The 21962-nt window shown below is 37.5% G+C and overlaps 1 protein-coding gene across 7 annotated transcripts in view; it reads right to left on the reverse strand.

Moving 5' to 3' along the window:
* Positions 1–21962, reverse strand: part of LCLAT1 (lysocardiolipin acyltransferase 1) — a 260122-nt gene that overhangs the window by 108586 nt on the left and 129574 nt on the right. For 6 of the 7 annotated variants that reach the window (XM_087863748.1, XM_045809142.2, XM_045809139.2 and 3 more), the window contains 2 exons: positions 12320–12488; positions 3619–3817 (listed from right to left, as the gene is read on the reverse strand). In XM_087863748.1, coding sequence (XP_087719874.1) covers positions 3619–3817; positions 12320–12484 — 364 coding nt within the window. In that variant the 5' untranslated portion in view covers positions 12485–12488. The remainder of the gene's footprint in view (positions 1–3618; positions 3818–12319; positions 12489–21962) is intronic. The other variant, XM_087863750.1, reaches the window with a different exon arrangement.

Here is a 21962-nt window from a genome sequence, read left to right on the forward strand (position 1 = left end):
GGGAAGTTCATAGTGATAAATGCCTACATCAAGAAAAAAGAAAGATGTCAAATATGTCTGTATATGTCTGTAAAGTCTATCTAGTCTAAGGCCAATGTCTCCTTATTGATTTTTCTGTCTGGACGATCTATCCATTGATAAAAGTGGGTTTTAAAGTCCTGCACTATTACTGTACTCCTATCTTCTTATTGGATGGACCCCTTTATCATCATATGATGACCTTGTCTCTTAATTAGTCTTTAGCTTTCTTTAGGTTTCCATGTGCATGGATTATCTTCTCCATCCCTTCATTTTCAGTCTATTCTTCAGTCTATTCAGTGTATTCTTACAGCTGAGGTGAATTTCTTATAGGCAATATATAGACGGGTCTTGTTAGCCACTCTGTTTTTTAATTGGAGAATTTAGTCCATTCACATTTAAAGTAAATATTGATAGGAATGCACTCATTGCCATCGTGTTTTCTGGCTATTTTATAGTTCCTTTGCGCCTCTCTTCTTTGGTTCCCTTCCTTTGTGATTTGATGATTTTCTGCACTGACATGCTCAAATTCCTTTCTCTTTTTTGTGTATCTAACTACAAGGTTTTGCTTTGTAGTTACCATGAGACTTACATAGACTGTTACAAATGGAAGTAGTCTTATTTTAAGTTAGCAGCAACTTAAGTTAGAACACATTCTAAAACTCTACATTTTTATTCCTCCCGTTTGCTGTAGTATGACCCACACAGGCTCATCATATTCATTTTTTGTTTATATGGTTTTTTAATATAAGCTCTTAAATAAATGGCAAGTCTGTCAAAATAGTCTATATGACAATGAAAGAGAAGATTTAATGGTTCCTAGATCCTGCCTAAACATGTTTGGCTCTAAAGTTAATTTCAAAATAAGAGATAAATATTCTGTATTTAGGTTCGAGTCAAAGTAATACCTAACTGGAGAATGCAAGCTTTAAATATGTTATGTACTATATTAAATGGAAATAAAAGTTTGGCATTAAGTGATTTTCTTGTACTTCAAATTCATTGTTCCTTCATATACAGATGTAAAGTTTTTATTTTACCTGAGATGTCTAGCTTAATTTGCTTTCTTGAAAACCACAGAGCCCAGTCATCATATAATCAATATGAAGTCATTCCAGTGAAGATAGTGAGGACTTGTGGAAGAAAGCCATTCAATGAGGAGCAAGAGGAGAGGGAGGGAGGCCTGTTTTTTTTTTGGCTGTATCAGTTTGGAGTGGAGTTTCTGTCTGACTAAACTGGGGGGGAGGGGGGGTTTAAAGGGAAAGAAAATGTGTTGTTTCAAACACCACAGATTCTCAATGTTTTTAACAAATCTTGGTAAACTTCCTTGAATAAATGTTCATTTGCTGTACGTCCATCTCCAGAGACTTTAAATGACAGTTGTTTTAGAATTTTCACCATTTCACTGGGCAGTCGGTCTGTGGAGTTACTCATGCTGTTGATCCAGGAAGTGCCTCTCATGTCATCATTTATGCCCAAAATGTTTTCTCGGGTTACACTTTTGATTGTCTTCTTTAGGGGCTCTAATTAATTACATATATGGCAGACCTCCTTTGACTACCTTCCATTTCAACTACTTTCTGACAATTTTTTTCATTTCCATTCTCTTTGTCTTCCTGTTTTCCTATACATTTCTGGTAGGATTTTGCTTTCTTGTCCTTTTTTTTTTTTTTAATTCAATTGAGTCCCTTTACATTTTTTCTTGTTTTCTTGACCATTACTGTTCTGTTTTTCCCCCCCATACTCCCAAATATTTATTTGATGACATTTCGTTCAGTTGAAAGTGTTGTGTTACAGTGTAGATTTTGAATGTTTTAGTTCTGCCCTCCACTTAAGAGGTTTCTTTTATAGATATAAAATTATTTTATGGCAGTTTTTTGTAGTTTTATTGGGGGAGAGGTGAAGAAAGGCTATTATTTTTTGCTACTCTTTTTATTCCTGCAGGATCTTTGTTTTCCTCACTGCCACACCTCTAGGGGGAGCTAACTCCTCTCTTCGTATTGGCTTCTCCTTCGTATTGGCTTCTCCTTCAAAAGCAATGCTTCTCTGAGGCTGCCTCTTCAGGTCCCACCGTCTTTCTAATCATTTCCCTATATCATGTGCTATGAACCATTATGTCCTGTGTTCAGTATTCTGGAACTTAGTATTACGCTTTTTCTTTTTGAGGATGCTTTTTCTTAGTTGTCCATGCCCCTCTACTCTTAAGCCTTTAGAATTTATTTCTCTAGTTAAGGCAACTAGAATGTTATGGTATTCTTTGTCTCCTGTCATTCTGAAGAGATGAGTGATACATGGTTTTACTTCCTCTGATTGATCACTTTTTTAAGGTCTGAGAAAAATCAGGCTGCTGCCATTGTCCTCCAAAAACCTTTTTATTAGACACAAGACCGCTTTTTCTGTAATTTCCTGATTTCATATAAATCTTCAAACTCATCTGCACGAGTTTTTAATATTCTGTTACTATTATTTTATGTAGAATCAGGAACAAGATGTTATCAATCTTGCTACCGGTAACATGTGCCTCCTCTTTTCTTTCTTGATCAGTCCTTTTAGGGAAGTGGTAGTTTTGGAAATACCGGTAAGGTCTTTCTTTGACATTTCTCATCAAGAACTGAGGTCTGTGCTCTCCCCTAGAATCTTTGAAGATAGTGACTGCTTCCACCAATGATATGTTGTGGATGTGACACTATATGAATTCTGAGGCTAGGTCATAGAATGCCTTGCAGTTTCATGCTAGTTTTAGGGGGATGTTAACTCTAAAGGAAGTGAGTTGCCATGTAAGAAATCAGACTGTCCTGAGAGTACAAACCTCCTTACTAGTCCGTCCTGAGGACATCTACCTTTTTGCCCTCACAAATCCTCAACCATTTCCTTACACTGATAAGGGCATAGTTTGGAAGGCAAAGAATTCAAATAATCATGTTAGAGTGGAAACCCCAGAAGTAGAGATGTAATAGATACAGCTGTCAGGGAGCTTTCATATACCCATATGTGAACGGCTGGTTTGAATACAGATTTAGTCTGCTCCCCACCCCATTTCACATTAAGTGGAGGAAGGTGATTAAGTTGTAAAATGCAATGCTGAAATATCCCGACTTCTCTACCATGCAACCTGTTGTATTGCTAGGAATTTTAATATCATAGTATACAACAAGCAGAATGAAAACTTAAAAAAAAGCTATGGATTAGGAAAGTTCAGAAAATACCAGCAACTAGTATATTGCTAAGAACCAATCGGTATCCAATTAATATTTGTTAGATGAATGTGAATGAATCAGTTCATTTTTTTCTGGCCTAAATTACAAGCATGATATGCAATAAAGAGTTACTGAACTATTAATTCATATCCTTCAAAGTGTCAGTCTCTCTGGGACCACATCTACTTCCTTGAGAAGAGCTTATTCTCTCAACATGAAATATTTCAAAAAAGAGATTAAAATAATCTGTTTTGATCCACGTTTTTGGGCTACTGAGAAAAAAATGGAAATGACTTTTTAATACTGAAGTGGAGTTTAACAAGTTAGTTATTCTGTAGTTTTAAGGTGGGGGTCAGGGAGTAACATATGAATGAACGAACAACTTAAATTGTGAATAACCTACCAAATCCAGGAACACTTTTGAGACTAGCTTTGAGACAAATTTTCTCCAATCTGAGGTAGCTATATCTCATCAGACAGTTCCACAGGAACAGCCAGTCCATTCTTGTCCGATGATTCATGATAATGACACTTCTTTCCCCAGGAACAAACGCATCACCTGTTATAATCACTTTTACACCAAACATGGTCTCCAACAATGCCTAAGGAATAAACAAACAATATAGACATGTAACAATTTGAAGTTATGATTTCCCATAGGTAAATTTTATCATGTCCTGTAAATAAATCTGATTCCTAATAAGTCAAAGGCATAGTGTTTCTCAAGATTATTGCTTCTATAATATATCTGGAAGAATGAGAATACAAAGGCACTGGTTTTATTAATTTAGGTTTCCGACAGTTTCCTAATTAAATAAATGCTAACTTTCACTGAAATCTTCAGGATATATTAAAAAAAAGACATGCAAGAAGATTCCACTGTGTAATTTTTTTAAGGCTGTAGATGTATAAGATTATTACTTCCTAGAAAGGATAATCAAGAAATTTAACACTGAGTATAAGACTGAGGGAACAGACAATCAAAATTTTCATTTTATATCTTCTGTATTATCTTTTTAAACACATACACACATCTGTTTAACAATATATAAAGAATAAAATAACTACATGTTTATGAAGTTCTGCAGCCCCACCACCTGCCACAGTGCCTGGCACCTAGAAGATACTCAAATTATTTGTTGAATGTGTTTAAGGAACTTTTCTGATAACCAGGGATATAATATATACAAAATATTTAGAAGAAAATATATTACATACTGGTTTTATGGAGGATAAAAACCAGAAAATATGAGAATTGATTACTTGTTTCAACTGATTTCAACGCCTTATTTAAATTTTCAAATATACTGTATGGTGACTAACATAATAAAAAATCATTATAAAAAAAATAAATTTTCAAATAATTTTTAGGTAATAAAGTTAGTTACTAGTTAAAATATGACTTCACTATTAATGGAGAGGAAATCTGGTCCAAGGCAGAGAAAAGACATCATGAAAACCTTATAGAAGTATATAGCACATACATAAACTGTAGTATAGCCGTATAATGGAATATGAAGCAACAATGAAAGTAAATAAACTACAGGTATCTACAACAACATGGATGGCACACAAGCATAATGCTGAGAGAAGCAAAACAAAAAGTGTCAGATTATCTTAGGAAAAATTTGGAGCTGGTAAAATTATAAAGAGCAAGGAAATGACTATCTTACAGGTCAGATTAGTGACTACTTCTATCAAATAGGAGACGGTTGTTACTTCTCAGCCCTCCAGGAAACCACCTACCTTCAATACTCTAGTTCTTGACCTGGTTAATAGTAAAACATAAATGCACACTTTAAAAGGATTTATTAAAGTATAACTAACTTTGGATATGTTTGTTACATTTCACAAAAACTTTTTAAAGAATATGACACAGATGAATAGGACTTCAAAACAAACACGGGACCAAAAAAAAAAAAATAAAAGGAATATTAGTTAAGGAAAAGTCAGAAATGTTTTATGTCCAAGAATTATGGACTCAGAGTGTTAACATCTTAACAGAGTAAAACAGATAACCCACAGATCCCATTAAGTTACTTTCCCAGAGCTGAGATTACCTTAGGGCATGGGTGTTGAACCTAACATCGAGTCCTAGAAGGATGGCCTTCAAGGGGTAAATAAAAAAGAACCTGTCTTGAGGTACTTTGCTAAATGCCTGTAGTTTTCATCAGATTTTCAAAAGGGTTCATAACCGCTCAAATAATTATAACCCCCATTCCAAAGTCTCGGGAAGTCAAATCTCTATGTAGAAGACTTCATGATGGAGAGGATCATGGGAGAGTCCTCTGGGCTTGGACCCGCAGGAGGAAAGGTCTCTCTTTCTAAGTATATAGGACCATCAACTCCCAAAATGAATCACTGAATTACAGGTCTCAGCCCAGAGGACACGTGTGAAGTCACCATCTATGACTTACTAATTTGGATCTGCTCCACTCTGCTTTCCAAATGATACTTTACAGTTTTTACAAAGAACTAAAATGCAGGATGCCCTTCCCTCAACTGGTAGAAAGATGAAGCTGACTGCTAATTGTGTGTTGTATCACAGAAAAGAGTTAAAAATCTTAAAGCCTATAAATCCCAAACCTCAACCCTCACCTTTTAAGTGCAATTTCTTATACATGTATCCTGTGAATCCAAATGTCAAAATAAATCCAGACTGTTTGTCCAGGAGCATATCGTATGGCATTCTCTCCCTTGCCATCCAGCACTTCATCAGAATGTGCCTGAAAGTTATATATAACCTTTTGGACAGCCTAGATCTCAAACTCACATTAATCATTCGTAATACCAGACAAGACCTATCTAGTCAATGTTATTTACAGCTCCTGCAAAGGCAGAACTACAAATATTTACTACACAGAGATAAGGTTGTAACATCTCTAAACTGCAGAATTCAAATCAGATTAAAACTGATTAATCAAATAACAGATTAGTGTCTTTTTATTCTAGTCTAGAATAGAAACTAGTATAGAAGAAAAAGTAATCTTATAAAATTTAATAATGCTTTACGGAAGCAATTTCTGAGGATCTTTTATAGACCACTAATTACTACCTCCAAGTGTTCCACCGTGTCTGAAAACACACAGATGAGAGGTTCCCCCTCATGATCACAGAGAATCAGTTTTGCCAGAGAGCCCCAAGCTCTCATTTATCATTCCAATGAATCTTTATTTAGTCTGAGGTAAAACCAACTCTGTGGCACTCCCCATCTTCCAGGGCTTTTCAGACTCCGCTTAGGCCCAGCTCCTCAAACCCTTAGCTATTTAAGGTCTTGCAATCCCAAGTCATTCATCACACAGTAGCCCTTCTCTTAGCAGCAGTCTAGGCAGAAATTATACCCTGTATCTGTTGAACACCTGTTTTGTTCTAGGATTGGACTGGAATCCGCAGGCTGTGGAAAAGACTTGTGCCCTAGGTGGGGAGTTAGCAAATGATCTCTAAATTCCTAAGTCATGACTTAGAACAGGACTCCAAATAATTTTCATAATCCCAGGTTATTAGCTAACAATTGGACTGTTGGAAAGACTCTGAATTTTGAGAAGCAAAAAGTGCTCTGGGCATATGCAAAGTCTGACCTTGACAATATTGATCATGCTGAACAGAGCTGTCCAAAAATAAATGAAATGAATAAAGACCTACACTCCCCAGTATGTACCAAGAGAGAATGGTCACTCTACAGACCGTTCTGGAAGGAACTGTTACGTACACGCAGGTTAGACTAGGTGACCTCTAAGATTCTAGAAGATTTTACTGAGGTACCTCATTTAACACACAAAATGTGCTCCTTAAAAATGGTAAGAGAAGAAAAATCTTGCCAATGAAATAATTTTAATGCACAAGAGATGCTTACAAAAGAGAAGATCACCTTATGATTATTTCTGTGAAGCAATAATTAGTGACCATTTTTTTAACTGTTTGGGGTTGCTTAAAATTAGGAGAGAAAAGACTAAATTCTCTGAGTAAAAAAAATGCTATATTTGCTTCAAAATAAAAACTTCTTTAGCACCTTGTAAAAATATGAAATAAAAGGTCATAAAAGACACCCTGACAATTTTTTGTAACCTAGCTATAAGACATTGAAATTCTATAAATTCCTGAGCTGAAAAACTCTAATTGATATGCCCTTACTCATAAGCAAGGCAGTGAGTTAAACAGGTAATAGAATTTTTTTCAAATATATACTAATCTAACACTACAGTGATGGTTGAATTTGGCCTATGGGTTAAGTTCTGAACTCAGGTAATAAAGCAAAAGTCAGGAATAGCTGAAACTAACTCTTGAAAATCTCACAGAAAGGTACCTCACAGGAGACCAGTACACTACCAATAAATCCAGCTCAGCCACTTTTTTCTGAAGAATGTTGGAACAGCTTTCTCCAGCTGACCATCAGATGAAGTGATTGGTCTACATGCTGTTTGAAACATAAGAATGATAGCCAATACAGCACCACTCACATTTCCCATTTCCTCTCATTTTCAGTGGGGGCAACCCTAGATTTAAAAAAACAAAAAACATGCATTCTCATCTTTCCACTCTTCCCTCATCCATCCTAGTGCTTGTAATTGGAGTTGTAGGGTGTAATGCTGTGTGACAGGAACAATACACAATACTAAGAGTCATAGCAGAAGCGACTATGGCAGAATTTGTCCAATGAAGTCCAGCTCTTCCAGAGTAATAGAGTTTAGTTATGTACCTAGCTGCCGAGAGGAAAGACGTTATTTCCCGGATGTTATGATAGCCATTAGCTGTTCCCTCCAATGGGGTGAGCAAGAGAGAGAGGTGCTATTTGTAATTCACTAATTTAAAGGAAAGCGCTTGCTCTGGACTTCTTCCCAGACCCAGTTCCTGCAGAGTGGGGCAAAAAAGTGCTAGTGACCAGTCCTGACCATATAAAAGAGTATTAGCCAGGCTGGGTGGAAGGAATCCGAGTCCCTGAATGACATCAGGGAGCAGAGCTGCCCTGCCAACGTGGTCCTGAGGATGAATAAAGTTCTACCTTACTCAAGCCACTGTATTCTGAAAAGGCTATATTCACTACCTCATTTAGTCATCAGAATAACTGTCTGAGGTAAGCAGGTAATATCAGAACTTCCGTTTTGCAAATGAAAAGAGCAGCTTAGGGAGGCTAAATAGCTCCACCAAGTTCAAATGACTAGAAAGTGGTAAGGCCAATAGTGAAATCAAATGTCTGTACCAATAAGCACTCTACTTACATTGGCTCTCCAAGGAAAATAGACTGATTGGTAGGAATCATTGCAGTGCTTTGGTGTCCAATGTAGTAACTACAAGAAAATTTTCAAAACCCTTCAGGTTTTGGTAAGGAGATAGAGTCAAAAATGTGATTCATATTCAAGAGATTATATACTGGAAAATTTAAGACATTAAATAAAAGGAAATGCAAAACAATGTATGATTATTATCAAAAAATCATTTACCTGTAAATGTTTGTTTTAGAATCAGATACACAATGCTGAATCTGGAATGGCTCTCAAAAGATCATCTACTCCAATTTCCTTATTTTACAGATAAAAATCTTAAAAGTTTTCAAAATGAAATGTCTCTGGCTTTATAATGACTACAAATGGAATTAGTTAACATTTAGATAGCTTGTAGAGGACTTTTTAGAAATAACTACTTATGACGGTTAACCTTATGTGAACTGGGCATTATGTGCTTACTTTATTTAATATAAATATGATATTTTATGGAAAAATACTCATTTTGTATATAAGTGAGTACTAGTGGGTAAGCAACAATACAAAATGAATATTCCATATTAAATGGTCTGTTCGAAGGCTGCAATGGAACAATGGACTTCATATCTTTAAAGCTAATTTAAAAATCTACCTCTAAAAAGTTCATGGTCTGAGAAGTCACCTTCTGTCCTCTAACAAAGGAGGTAGTCGCTCAGGTGAATGAAAGAGACTAGTCAACCTGTGTATATCTACAACTTGGCAAGATAGCTTAGGTAGAACACTATTACCTCCATGAGGCCACGGGTCCTATCTGTCCTGTTCATCATTACCTTCTAGCAATATGCTTTGGCACATGGTGGACACTTAAGAAATAGTTGCTGGATGAACATTCTAGGATCCTGCTGATTACTTTTACATAAGTAACAGTTAACAACACTTACCAAAAAAAAAAAATCCTTCCTTCTATTATGAAAGGAAAAGGAATTTTTGCATAAATGTATAAGGAGGATCCATACTGATAACGTAAGAATATTACAAATATTCAATGCAAAGTACAACCTACAGGGGGAAAAAAAACTGACCGAAGAGATATTAGACTCACTGCTCAGCTGAGTTACAGGAAAATAAGGTTATGATGAATTAAACAGATGAGAAAGCTCAGAACATAAACCAACAAAGAACCCAATATAAATTCTAGAACTTGAAAGTATGGTATTTTAAATAGAGGTAGAAGAAGAGGAGGTCAGGGAACCTGGTGACTTGTGTAGCAACATAAGCAATCTACCACACCCACAAAACTGCAGTCCCAGGAGGAGAGGGGATAGAGCAGAAAAAAAAACTATGAGGGAATAAGAGCCTCAAACATTCCAATGTGGAAAAAACAAAGCTACAGCTCTAAGAAGCCCAATGAAATAGAGCAAAATAAACAAAGAAAACTAGACCTATGCATATCATAATCAAACTGCTAAAAAAAAAAGAAAGAAATCTTTGAAAGCAACCAGAGAAAAATGGCTGCAATAATATATAGGATAGCTAACTTTTCATCAAAAAACAGGGAGACCACAAGACTATAGAAAGTATGGAAAGAAGAAAAAAAATGTCATCCCATAAATTTCACAGCCAGCAAACAGTATTTCAAGAACAAAAGTAAAGAAATTTTCAATTAAAACAGAATTAATCTACAAGAGCCCTCACTGCAAGACAAGCTGAAGGAAGTTCTTCAGGATGAGGGGAAATGATATTAGACAGAAACTCTAATATACAGGAAGGATAAAGAATACTATAAATGGAAAATATTCAGATAAATACAAGAGACTATATTCTCTTTAACTAGTCCCATGTCTTTTGAAGAAATAGTATAAGGGCAAAGTTGTAACACTGCATCCTAGAGTTTATTGTGCAAGTGGAAGCACAGGACAGAAGCAGCAGCACCAAGGAGGGGAGCATGAAAGCCCTACCGTATTACAAGTCTTAGATTTTACACAAGGTGGTAAATCAGAACTTCAACTGGACTGTGACATACTAAGGATACATTATGTGATCCCTAGATTGTGACTAAATTATGTTCACAATACATATCTAACATATACACACATATCATTTTCTTTCAAAAACAGAAGAGGAGGGAATACTGCACAACTCATTTTATGTACCTAATTCCAGGTACTTCAGCAACCTTGGTCTTTGGCTTCTCGAAGGCTTTGTAGGACTACTTCTTACCATCTTTTCCTCTTTCACTGCAAGAAACCATCATGGCACTGAGACTGATTTTATTAGTAGTTATCAAATTCTTTTCCCTCGAGGCATTCCCTAGCTTGAAAGAACTCCAGACCTTCTTCTTTTGAAACAATAATGAGATCTCAGTGAACCTCTTGCCACTGTAAGTTAAAGGCCATGTGACGCTGACCAATCCTTCAAGGTTTTCCTATCACCTAAGACTCTAATGGCAGCACACCGGGTTTAATCTCAGCTCTGCTTAAATAATTTGCTTATGCGTGTGACCTTCAGCAAATTATTTAATTTCTCAAAGCTTCTACTTCTTCTGTAAATTGGGGATAATGGTGGTGCCTGGAATGAAGGCATCCTAAAGTACTTATTAGCACATAATTGCTTAACAACTACGACCATCATTACCCTTTAACAAAATCTTGTAATTCTTCTCCTTAATCTGGATTAAATATGCAACCCTACCAGTTACTCTATAGTCCCTTTCTTTGTGCTTATAGATTAAGTGCAAATACAGAAAAGAAAGGGGGAAGAGGAGAGGAGGGAGGGACAGAAAGAGATAGGGGACTACTTTTAGTTTAACGTTATCACATTTCATAAAGCAGGTATCTGAATAATTTCTTTAAAAATTAACCTTTGACAAAGGACAAATGCAATTCTTAAAATTAGTCACCATAGGAATCCTTTTTAAAATATGAAAAGGGTGCCCTGTAAACAGCTCCCCATCAACCCCCACCTGAGGAGTCCACAGCACTAGTGTATTTTCCTCTCTGCAGATATAACAAGGGCAGGCTGCCTGAGGAGAAACATGGCACACAGTTCAAAAGACACAGGGGGAAAAAGATCCTTCAGCAACTGAAAGAAGAGGATTCCCTCCTTGTTTTCCTGGTCAGGAATATCCTCATCACCCCCACCACGACTGTCCATAAACCGAGTAACATTAAGTTCTAGCTGTTGTTCAGGAAAAAGAAAGAACAGAGCAGTCTCAGGAAACAGAGCCTCTTCTAGGTAAAGGCAGTGCATGGGTGTCACTCCCTTTCTGGAGAAAGCACTACTGACTTAGCAGCAACAGGGAAGGGCCAAAGCAGCTTTAGTCCAGACGAGGGAGGAGGCTTGGCTGGAATCCTACAGGGCGCTGCCAGCTCAGAATCAGGGAGATATGCTCAAAGCTGTATGCACTGACCTTGCAGACAATACCTGTCTGTTCCAAGAATCTACTACACATTTTGTCCGTACTTTCACCTTACAGATGTTGTCACTCTAGCCCACAGATGGGAAACCACTTTATCCTAAATTCTGTGGTTACTGGGAAGAATTAAATCAATCACAACAATATCCACAGTTCAAAAAAAATAATAGTTTATCTGATTAATTTTTGTCATTATCTTGTAAAATAAATGGAAATAGAAATTAATGATGTAAAAATTCTTCAAAGTATACCTCGATGAAGGAAAAAAATAAACTTCATGAGGAATATAAAACTCTTAATTTTGGAATATAACTCTTAGATATTTTACTTCAAGAACATGAATTCTATTTAATTCTCTCTAGTTCCTACATTTCCTCCAGAAAGGATTTATATGATGTTTCTTCTAACATTTGTCTAAATCTGACTCTAACAAAATAAAAATTCGTCACCTGAGCCACTTTGGTCGTCTCCTTATCTGGTGTGTAACTTACCACGGGCAGAGTGAGCCAGGTTGCCACAAGGCGGTTGTTGATCCAGCGATACCAAGATGGGCTTACAAACATCAAAGGTAAAAAGGGGCCCAGCATGAAAATGCTTCCGAAAAAGCTTCCGCAAAACAGAGTGAGTATAAAGTAAATCCCTTTCCATGACACCATGATTCTGAAAGATATAAAAAATGTACATATATATATATATTGTTACTATACAAATACTGCCCAAATTGAAAATGTATAAAATAATCTTTGATTACAGGGCTACAGAAAGGCTTGGATAAAGAATATAAGAGCCTGAATACCATAAAGGTGGCCCTCTTACATGTCCTACAGGACTAACAAACTTCCTATACATTAGAAATCAATATTTTCAGAATAAATGTCTAACCAAAAAAAAAAAAGTCTGTCTCGTTTAAGAAGCCTTTGTTTTTTTAACTGGTTATTAGTATTAACATAAACCTGTAGAAGTTGCCCAATACAAAACCTTAAAATATTCCAGAGCTTTTTTTATATCCTACCATAAAAAGCAGGCTTAATGGACCAAGAATTACAGAACAGCTTCTTAAGAGTGACTATGCCTGAAAGTGCTGGTAATTTTAGAGTGCACTAAACTTTTTTTAAAAAAAAAAAACTAGAAATGTTAATTCTTCACATTAGAACCTGAAAGTAATATCTTTGGGCAACTCGTCTTAAACTGGCTTTTTCTTTGTGAGCTGAAAGATGAAGTGTAAGTCAGACTCCTCACTTTCCTAAACTATTTGCCAAAAGATTACTTTCAGGGTCCTCATAACCAGAAACACTTAATATTGACATTTTAAAATAAACTGTTGGAAACACAGTTTAAAATGAATAATTAAACATTTGATTTTATAACCTAAACTACAGTAGAGCAAAAATATGGTTTGCCTCAGGATAATAAAACTGTCAGAATCATTAAAATCCTGAAAACAATAATGGCCTTAAAATTTTTATATTACAAAAGGTATTCCAGTGATCAAGACCTGTGATTCTTTTTAAATATTCAGAACAGGAAACAAATACAATTTCAAATGTCAAAGTGCTTTAATAAATGTCAGACAAACAATAAAATGTCAAATCCCTTACACAGATTCGTTTATCTGGGTATGGAGTAGGTTTTTAAATCTCTACCAGTACTTGACAGTATGTGTACAAAATCCTTCCAAAGTACAAAGACAATGAATATTTGAGACCTGGTTTTTTGCTAACTCTCGATCTGAACTTCGAAGTGAGGGTGGACAGAAAGACCACTGAAGAGCATTGGCCGAACACTTGGCTCGCCCGGAGCCTAGGGCCCAGGATGGTGTTTGTCCCTCCGCGCCCTCAGCCTCACTTTCTGAGGCCCAAGCTCTCCTCTTTGCACTGAAATTAGACACTTAGGCAGCTTCTCTCCAGTCTTTACAGGTAAGCTTTTCTTTTAAGCATGAGAAAGAAAAAGACAAGCCTCAGCGCTGCTCCTCTACCTGACACCCTACCAGGACCTCTGTTGCTCTGTTTCTGCTGATGAGCCGTTCGCTAGCTGTTTAGACACTAGCCCTAAACTCCCTGAAGAGCTGGGCTTCGCACTATCTGTACACATCCATCAAAGCCTCGGACATGCTTTTCCCTCGCTTATTAAACTATTTCTCATTTGATGTGATTAAGCTCCTTTAACTATGTATATTTTTTCTTTTAGATATTGGTATCATCTAGTGAAATCTTTTCACTTTACAGTGACGAAGCTGAGAACCAGAAGAGTTACGATGACTTACTTTCCTAAGTCCCCATAACCAGCTGGTAGCACCAAGTCTTTTCTGCCTTCCACTTCCTTCCATGATATTATGCCACCTCCCTCCCATGGAGGGGCTGGGATTCAGAGACCCAAGTCAGCTTCTAAACATGTTTGCAAACACAGACTCAGATATAAAAGGATGTGTCCCATGAACATATGGGGGTTACTCAGGCTAAGTCTAATCTAAAATTACTTTTCCATCCAGTTCCTGCCTTTCCCCTAACCTCTCAATCATTTGTTCCATGATTCGATAAACATACAAAAAGATCCCTACTCTGTGTGCACAAGGCCTTGTGCTAGTTGCTAGGGGAAACCATAGTGAGTATGACTGACATACCAAGCTCTTGCAAATCTCAGGGCCTCTCTATCACCTCCTCAGGAACTCCTCCCTGGCTCTGTATTTAATCCAGCACCATTCTGCCTACTTCCAAGTCTCACAGACAAACATGGTTAACAATTATGACCGCTACACACCTATTAGAATGGCTAAAATTGAAAAAGAAAAAAAACGAAAAAACCGGACGATACCAAGTACTGATGAGGACACAGAAGAGTAAGAACTCACATATACTGGTGGTGGCAAGGCAAAGTACTATGTGTGCTTACCATTTAACCCAGCAATCCTACTACTGAATATCCAAGACAAATGAAAATTAACGACAACACAAAAACCAGAATACCACTGTTCATAGCAGCATTATTCATAACTGCCAAAGACTAGAAGCACCCCAAATGGGGAGGGGGGAGGTTGGGGTAAACAAATTCATAGACCAGATACCTATAGTTTCTTGTTCTGGAAGGAAACCTCTTTTCCTTCATAAAATGTCCTTATTTAATCACCTCACAATTGAAATGTTAACTAGCATTGTTCCCATAGTCTAATAGCTATACTAAGAAATCACTGCAATTCAATGTGACCCATGCTACAATAGACGGTACAATGAAGCATGCGGCATGCATTAAGGACAGATCAGAGTAAGGCAGGATGAACTCTGCTAAAAGGGATTTAAAAAGGCATTAGACTCTTGGGAGGATGTGAGTGAGGTTGGCGGAGGGAAAGATTATTCCATGTGGTAAAACAAAACATGCAGAGTCACAGAAATTTGAAACAGCATCACTTAAGCAGGGAACTGTAACTCATCAGATATTAGTGTACACACTGGGGAGCTGCAAGAACCACAGGAGCGCAGGTCCTAGGAACAAAGTGCACACACCCAGGCCAGGATAGCCAAGAATACCACCTTTGCCATGTCACCAAGAAAAAACATAAAGCATATGACTCATATTTGGGGGTAAGTGAAAATGGTGCATATAAGCATCGATGCAATGAGCGAATGGATTGGTTTTGTTAAAAACCTTAAGAGCAAAGAGCTTCTCTTCCCTTTAAAACTGGCCATACATGGAATCTGTTGGCAAAAATCCTAGCATTGACAGATGCTGGTATCAGAGCAGTCTGTGAGCCAAGAGCATCTGACCCAGCTCCACAACGCAAGTAACGCACATCACTTAACCTTGGACGCTTACAGATGGGGAGGTTCAAGAATATTCTCAAAGGCCTACCTTTGGAGCACCTAGTATTTGTCAGGCACTTTACAGAAGGCTCTTGGTAGTCACATATTCAACACCTACAGATTCAACTCTTCGTGAGCAACTAAAAGGTCCTTAACAAGTAAATACTCCAAAAATTTTGCTGAAACTCAAAATTTGATTTCTCCAAGGCTGGTGTCAAAAAACAAATCATTTGGGTCAACTGTCCAGTATCCTCATCTCAGTGGCCCTTTATTCTGTTTTACTTACCTCATAAGCACCTGGTGGAGCAAGTTAGATGCATAGTGGATTTGTAAATTTGAGATTTTAAAAGGACCTTACTCTCTACTTTGATAATGTCAAGTGTGTCTTAAAATAGGCACTTTACATTCTCATCTAATCCAAACAAGAGCCTCAAAAGTGAGGTATCAATAATATCAGTGGTATTTCCAGCTAAAGAAATAAGGGACTTGGTTCCCTAACACTGTTCATACTGACAGAGGTGAGATAAAGAACCTCCAACCAGGGGCACTCGCAGAAAACGCAGAGTTTGGAATCGGTACCAGAAAGATTTAAAGGCCAAAAAGTAAATAATGAGCAATAAAAGTAACAAAGAGTTAAGCATATTATTTAAGCCTTGTCTTCTCTGAAAAAGTAAAACTAGGCTTCTGGACTAGGGGATACACAGTGGGATTAAGTAACCATACACACAGAGAATCCTGAATCTGAGACCTCGCCTTTCCTCACTGAGCTGTCCGGTGGCTGGGAACAAGATTATAGTCTACTCCAGAGCTCTCCAATAAAACTGCCTCAGTGATGGAAATTTCAGTAGCTGTGCTGTCCGGTATGACAGCCACACTATATGTGGCTATCGTGCACTTGAAATGGGGCTAACTCAACCGAAGAACCATTCACTTGCCGTGGTGAGTGGCTACCGGACTGAACAGCACGGCTCTAGGCAGACCACTGGAGCTCACTTCTCTGGGGAATGACCAGACTGTGAAGAAAGATGAAATGCAGAAGCACTGAGGGCTCCTTAATAAACGGTCCACCTAAATCACCATACAGTGAGGCCCAGAGTCATGGAAGCCTCACCTACATGCAAGCTCCTAATTGGCTTTTTAAGTCCCCTATTTTTATTGTGAGCAGATAACGAGCCATCTGAGAAAAGCCTTTAACATGACATTAAAGACTAAGACAGAAAAAAAGTATACTTGAGGGAAACAAACTATTCAAGAAGAAGAATATCTTTAACATTTCAGAAAGACAAACACTGCATCTAGTAACAAAACCATGTTCTTTCTTAAATAAAGCAAGAAAGGAAACATTCAAAGAATAAATGAGCCATTGGAAGTTGACAACATAGCAATGTTCAGCAAAAATTTAACACTCAAGAGTTGGAAAATAAAGCTAAGGAAATCCCCCTAAAAGTCAAGATAAAGAGCTGTAAAGTAGAAAGAGTATTAGAGGACCAAGATAGGAGGTCCCATATGCAAATCATATGAGTGCTAAAAAGAGAGGAGCGAGGAATTGAAGAAATCAGCAATAAAATAATTCAAAAAATTTCTATGAAACTGGTGAACATGACATTCCACATTAACGGGGCCTGCTGGAAACTGGGACAATGGACGAAAACAGATGCTCACCAAGGCACAGCACTGTCACTTTCAGGACAGGAGAGACAAAAGGACATTCTACAAAACTTCTAGGGAGGATATAAACAGGTCACAAAGGATAAAAAATTAGATTGGCTTTGGACTTCTCAGTTGAAACAGATCTCAACAGTAATACCAGAAGCAAGATGAAAACAGAACAATGCCTACAAAATTCTCAAGAAAATTATTCCATCTGGTCATCTATCAATCAAGTGTAAGGATAGAACATCATCATCATATATGCAGGATGTCAAAATAACCTCCCATACATTCTTTTTTCAAGAAACTACTTAAAAATGGGCTTCCTAAAACAAAGGACTAAACAAAGACTAATGGAGATGCAACATGGGAAATAAGAGATCCCACACAGGTGAGAGGTCAAGGGAATCTCCAAGATGATCATGAAGGAAGATCCTAGGATGATAGTCATGCACAAGACAGAGACAGTGTCCAGTCCAAATCAAGGATGGGTGACTCAAAAGAAAGACCCTTTGAAAGCTGTATCACCAAATCCCTTGCTCCTAAACAAACTACCTTTTTGACCCAAGGACCAGAATGCCCATATGAACCTTGGCACAGATTCTAATCTGCACTTGGCTTCTTGAACATATTGTGATAGTATTCTCACAGGCCAGCTGATGACACTCAGTTTATCTATTGTAAGTACTCTGCTTTGACCTACTCCTGAGAGATGGAGGGAGGGCATGCAGAATTTAGGAGCAGAAATTATACTCCTACCAGAGAGCCAGAACCTGCAGAGTCCCACCAGATGCCGTGACCGTGGTGAGCCATGGACTGTGGTTTCTCAGGACTCATTTATGCATGAATTTGCCCACAACCTTCCCCAGAAATGGATCTGGTCAATGCTCTGGGACACTCAGGTCAGACTATCAGCCAGGGATTCTGCACCTCTAGGACCCTTCATCCAGTGATGGATTACGTTTACTTCTCAAGTTTTCAAGTATATGTATATATATACACACACACACACATATACATACACACACACGCACGTACATATATATTGAGGAACATATATGTAGGTGATAAAATTTTAAAGAAAAATAATGACTAACATAAAAGAATAATAGTTGTCATGGGGGAGCAGGAGACTTCTAATAATGGCAATATTCTATTTTCTTAAGCATGGTGGCTCCTTATATGTTCACCAACAATGACATTCAGAATCACGTTCTTTATGCACTACTCTTACAAGCTAGATGAATAAATACTTCACACCCAGACACAATCACACTGATTTAGTTCTTTCATAAACATAAGTGAAATATGTATGAGCTGATTAATTTCTTTTAAATCCAACAAAATTTTTAAATCCCTGGATGCCTGTAATTTGCATGACCTGATTCTGATGAACATTTCTGCATTTTTCAGAATTTAGTAACATACACACATCTGTCTTGCCTGATGAAATGGTTTGCTGCTTAATTCCCCAAAGAGAACCATATTTGTTCTCTTTTCGAGTCTCAAAAGACAGAGGCTCATGGCTAAATTTAACATTCAATTCTAGAAGCAAAGATTTGTGTTATTATTATCTCTTTCTCCTCTTATAATCTTTTTATTCTTACTGGTATTATCGTGTATGTCTTTTTTTGTAAGTCACTTTAAATTCTTTTAGGAAGCAGACTACTAATTAAAAATAAATTTAGGGGGGCGCCTGGGTAGCACAGCAGTTAAGCGTCTGCCTTTGGCTCAGGGCGTGATCCTGGCGTTATGGGATCGAGCCCCACATCAGGCTCTTCCGCTATGAGCCTGCTTCTTCCTCTCCCACTCCCCCTGCTTGTGTTCCCTCTCTCGCTGGCTGTCTCTATCTCTGTCGAATAAATAAATAAAATCTTTTTAAAAAAAAAACCTTAATTAAAAAATAAATTTAAAAGACTGTCCACCATTGGTAACCTTATTCACATTTATTTTTCTTTAAAAAAATAGTGTCTACGATAGTGTCAAGAAATCACTAGAAAATTTAAGAATTTATGTTCAAGATATTCTGAAGACAAAAAGGTATACTCCTTTAATAAGCAAATTGCCAAAAGACACAAATTAACAAAAATAAGCCAAAGCAACAGAACGTAAAACACCTTTCCGTATCACCTAAGCATTCATGAGGCAGGCAGAGGAAGCTGAAAGGATAACGTATAAAGTTTGCTTTGGCACCTTACCCTGTTTGGGAAAAGGACACAGACGGTAACAAGAAAGAGGCAAACTACAGTTTCATTCTTCCTAAAGTAGCTCAAGACAATAATACTCTCCCAGATAACTGAAGAAGGTGCAAGGTGAGCAGGCATTCTAGTTAAGATCATTTAGTTAGATGAAATAAAACCACTTCACCAATTCTGAGAAACACAACAGACAGTGCAAGAGCAGAATGGGATCAAACCTTAGTTGGATCCACCCAAAATGAACAACAATCAACTGGATTTCAGTAAACAAGTCTGCTAACTCTCTTTGGTGGGGAGAGGGTCCACTGAGAGTTCTTAGCACTGTACAAGGACATCAAGGGTTATGTTAAAATGGCACAATTTTCTCTTATTAAAGTTTAGGGAGAAGAAATTATCTGTGCAAATACTCATAGTTCTCTAAATCCTGATGCAATTCTTTTACTTAAAATGTATTTAAAAGTTAGTACCTAGAAAGAAGCAGAGTATATACTGTATGATTCTATTTGTCTAAAGTTCAAAAACAGAAAAAATAATTTATAGGATTAGAAGTAACATTAATGGTTATCTGGGAGGTGTGGAGCAGGAGTAGTGACTGGAAGGGGCACCAGGAGGCTTCAAGAATTTTAGTACTACTCTGTCTCTTGATTTGGGTGCTGATTACATGTGATGTATTCACTTTAGAAATATTCAGTGAGATATACATTTGTGACATACACTTTTCTGTATGTATATTTTAATAATATTTACCAAGAAATATTTACCAAAAAATGTTATATATGCAGTAATTTAACTAGATACCTTGTAAGTAATCTTTTATATGTATGCAGTCCTCAGGAAGAAAATACGAATGGTCAATACACATAAAGAAATGCTCTGGGCCCTGGATGGTTCAGTCAGGTGAGCATCGGACTCTTGGTTTCAGCTGCGATCATGATCTCAGGGTGGTGGGATCAAACCCCACGTGGTGGGGCGGGGGTCCATGCTCAGCAGAGTCTGCTTGCGATTCTCCCTCCCTCAGCTTGTGCATGCGCACATGTGCTCTCTCTCTAAAATAAATTTTAAAATACTGTTCAATCTATTCTCAGGAAAACGCAAATTAAACAAAACACCATTTTTTCTCACCAGATTGGCAAAAATGTCTAAGTTTTGCCTTTGATATTTTAAAAATCATTTGTTGGTGTCTTTGCTCTCACAGCTAGAAGAAGTATAAATTTTAGAGGGCAAACTGATGAGTTATAATACATATAAGCTATAATAATTTTGAATACGCCTGCCATCATGAATTCCTTCTCAGTGTTTACCCCAGAGAAATACTCAGCTACACGTACAAAGATGCTTCACCACATATCTGTAACCAAAATATCAGAAACATAAATGTCCACTGATGGGGGAAGGGCTAAACCGTATCACAGCCAATATTATGAAACACTATGCAGCAGGTAGAAAGAATGAGTCCAAGCTGTATTTTCTTTTTTTTTTTTTTTTAAAGATTTATTTATTTATTTGACAGAGACAGAGACAGAGACAGCCAGCGAGAGAGGGAACACAAGCAGGGGGAGTGGGAGAGGAAGAAGCAGGCTCATAGCGGAGGAGCCTGATGTGGGGCTCGATCCCAGAATGCCGGGATCACGCCCTGAGCCGAAGGCAGACGCTTAACCGCTGTGCCACCCAGGCGCCCCCCAAGCTGTATTTTCTAAAATGAACAGTTCTCAGATGTATTGCTAAGTGAAAAAGAGTGTGATACCATTTTTGAAAGGGGGGAACCATGCCCCTAGGAAAAAAAAACCCTAGGCTACATGGTTTATATAAATAAATGTAAATACACATAAATCTGTCTATAAGGACACAACATTTCCATGGCCATCTCCATAAAGATGGAAGACGCTACGACTAAGGATGGTAGCCAAAGAGAAATAGACCTTTCTGTAACGTTTTAAAAAGAGACATTTCCATTTGATACTTACATACAAAAAGGGAAGAAGGGGGAAAGGGACACAGAAGAGGAGGAAGGAAAAAGCAGCTTCAACGTCCTTGTAGCCAAAGTAAGTCAGCTTGTCAGTAATGTCAGTAATGCCTGTTGCTCCATGATCCCGTTATCAAAGTAAAAATGAATAAATGTTGAGGTAGAAATACCTCTTAGCATTACTGCTTGTCATACTTCAACTCAAATTTTCACAAATTAAAAGCCACAATGAAAAACATACATTGAGACAGGAATGAAAAAGTATCCCGGGTAAACTAAAACAACACGGGCACCCTCAAAGGTCACTTGAAACCACCATTCAATTTATTTTATAGCATTTATCTGTGTTACCTTGAAGTTTAAGCTCCTGTTTTGTTTTTCTCTTCATGACACACAGGGCTAACCAGTAAAATGTGGAAAGAACTAAGCAATGGAGGTACAAGACTGTCAGAAAGCAAGCAAGGAGTTTCCTGAAACTCTATATGCACAAAATATAACCCCATGAATGTATGTGTATAAAAGTCTCATA

Source organism: Ursus americanus, chromosome 7, assembly GCF_024610735.1.
Source record: "Ursus americanus isolate L20-20 chromosome 7, mUrsAme1.1.p, whole genome shotgun sequence".
NCBI classification, from domain to species: domain Eukaryota; kingdom Metazoa; phylum Chordata; class Mammalia; order Carnivora; family Ursidae; genus Ursus; species Ursus americanus.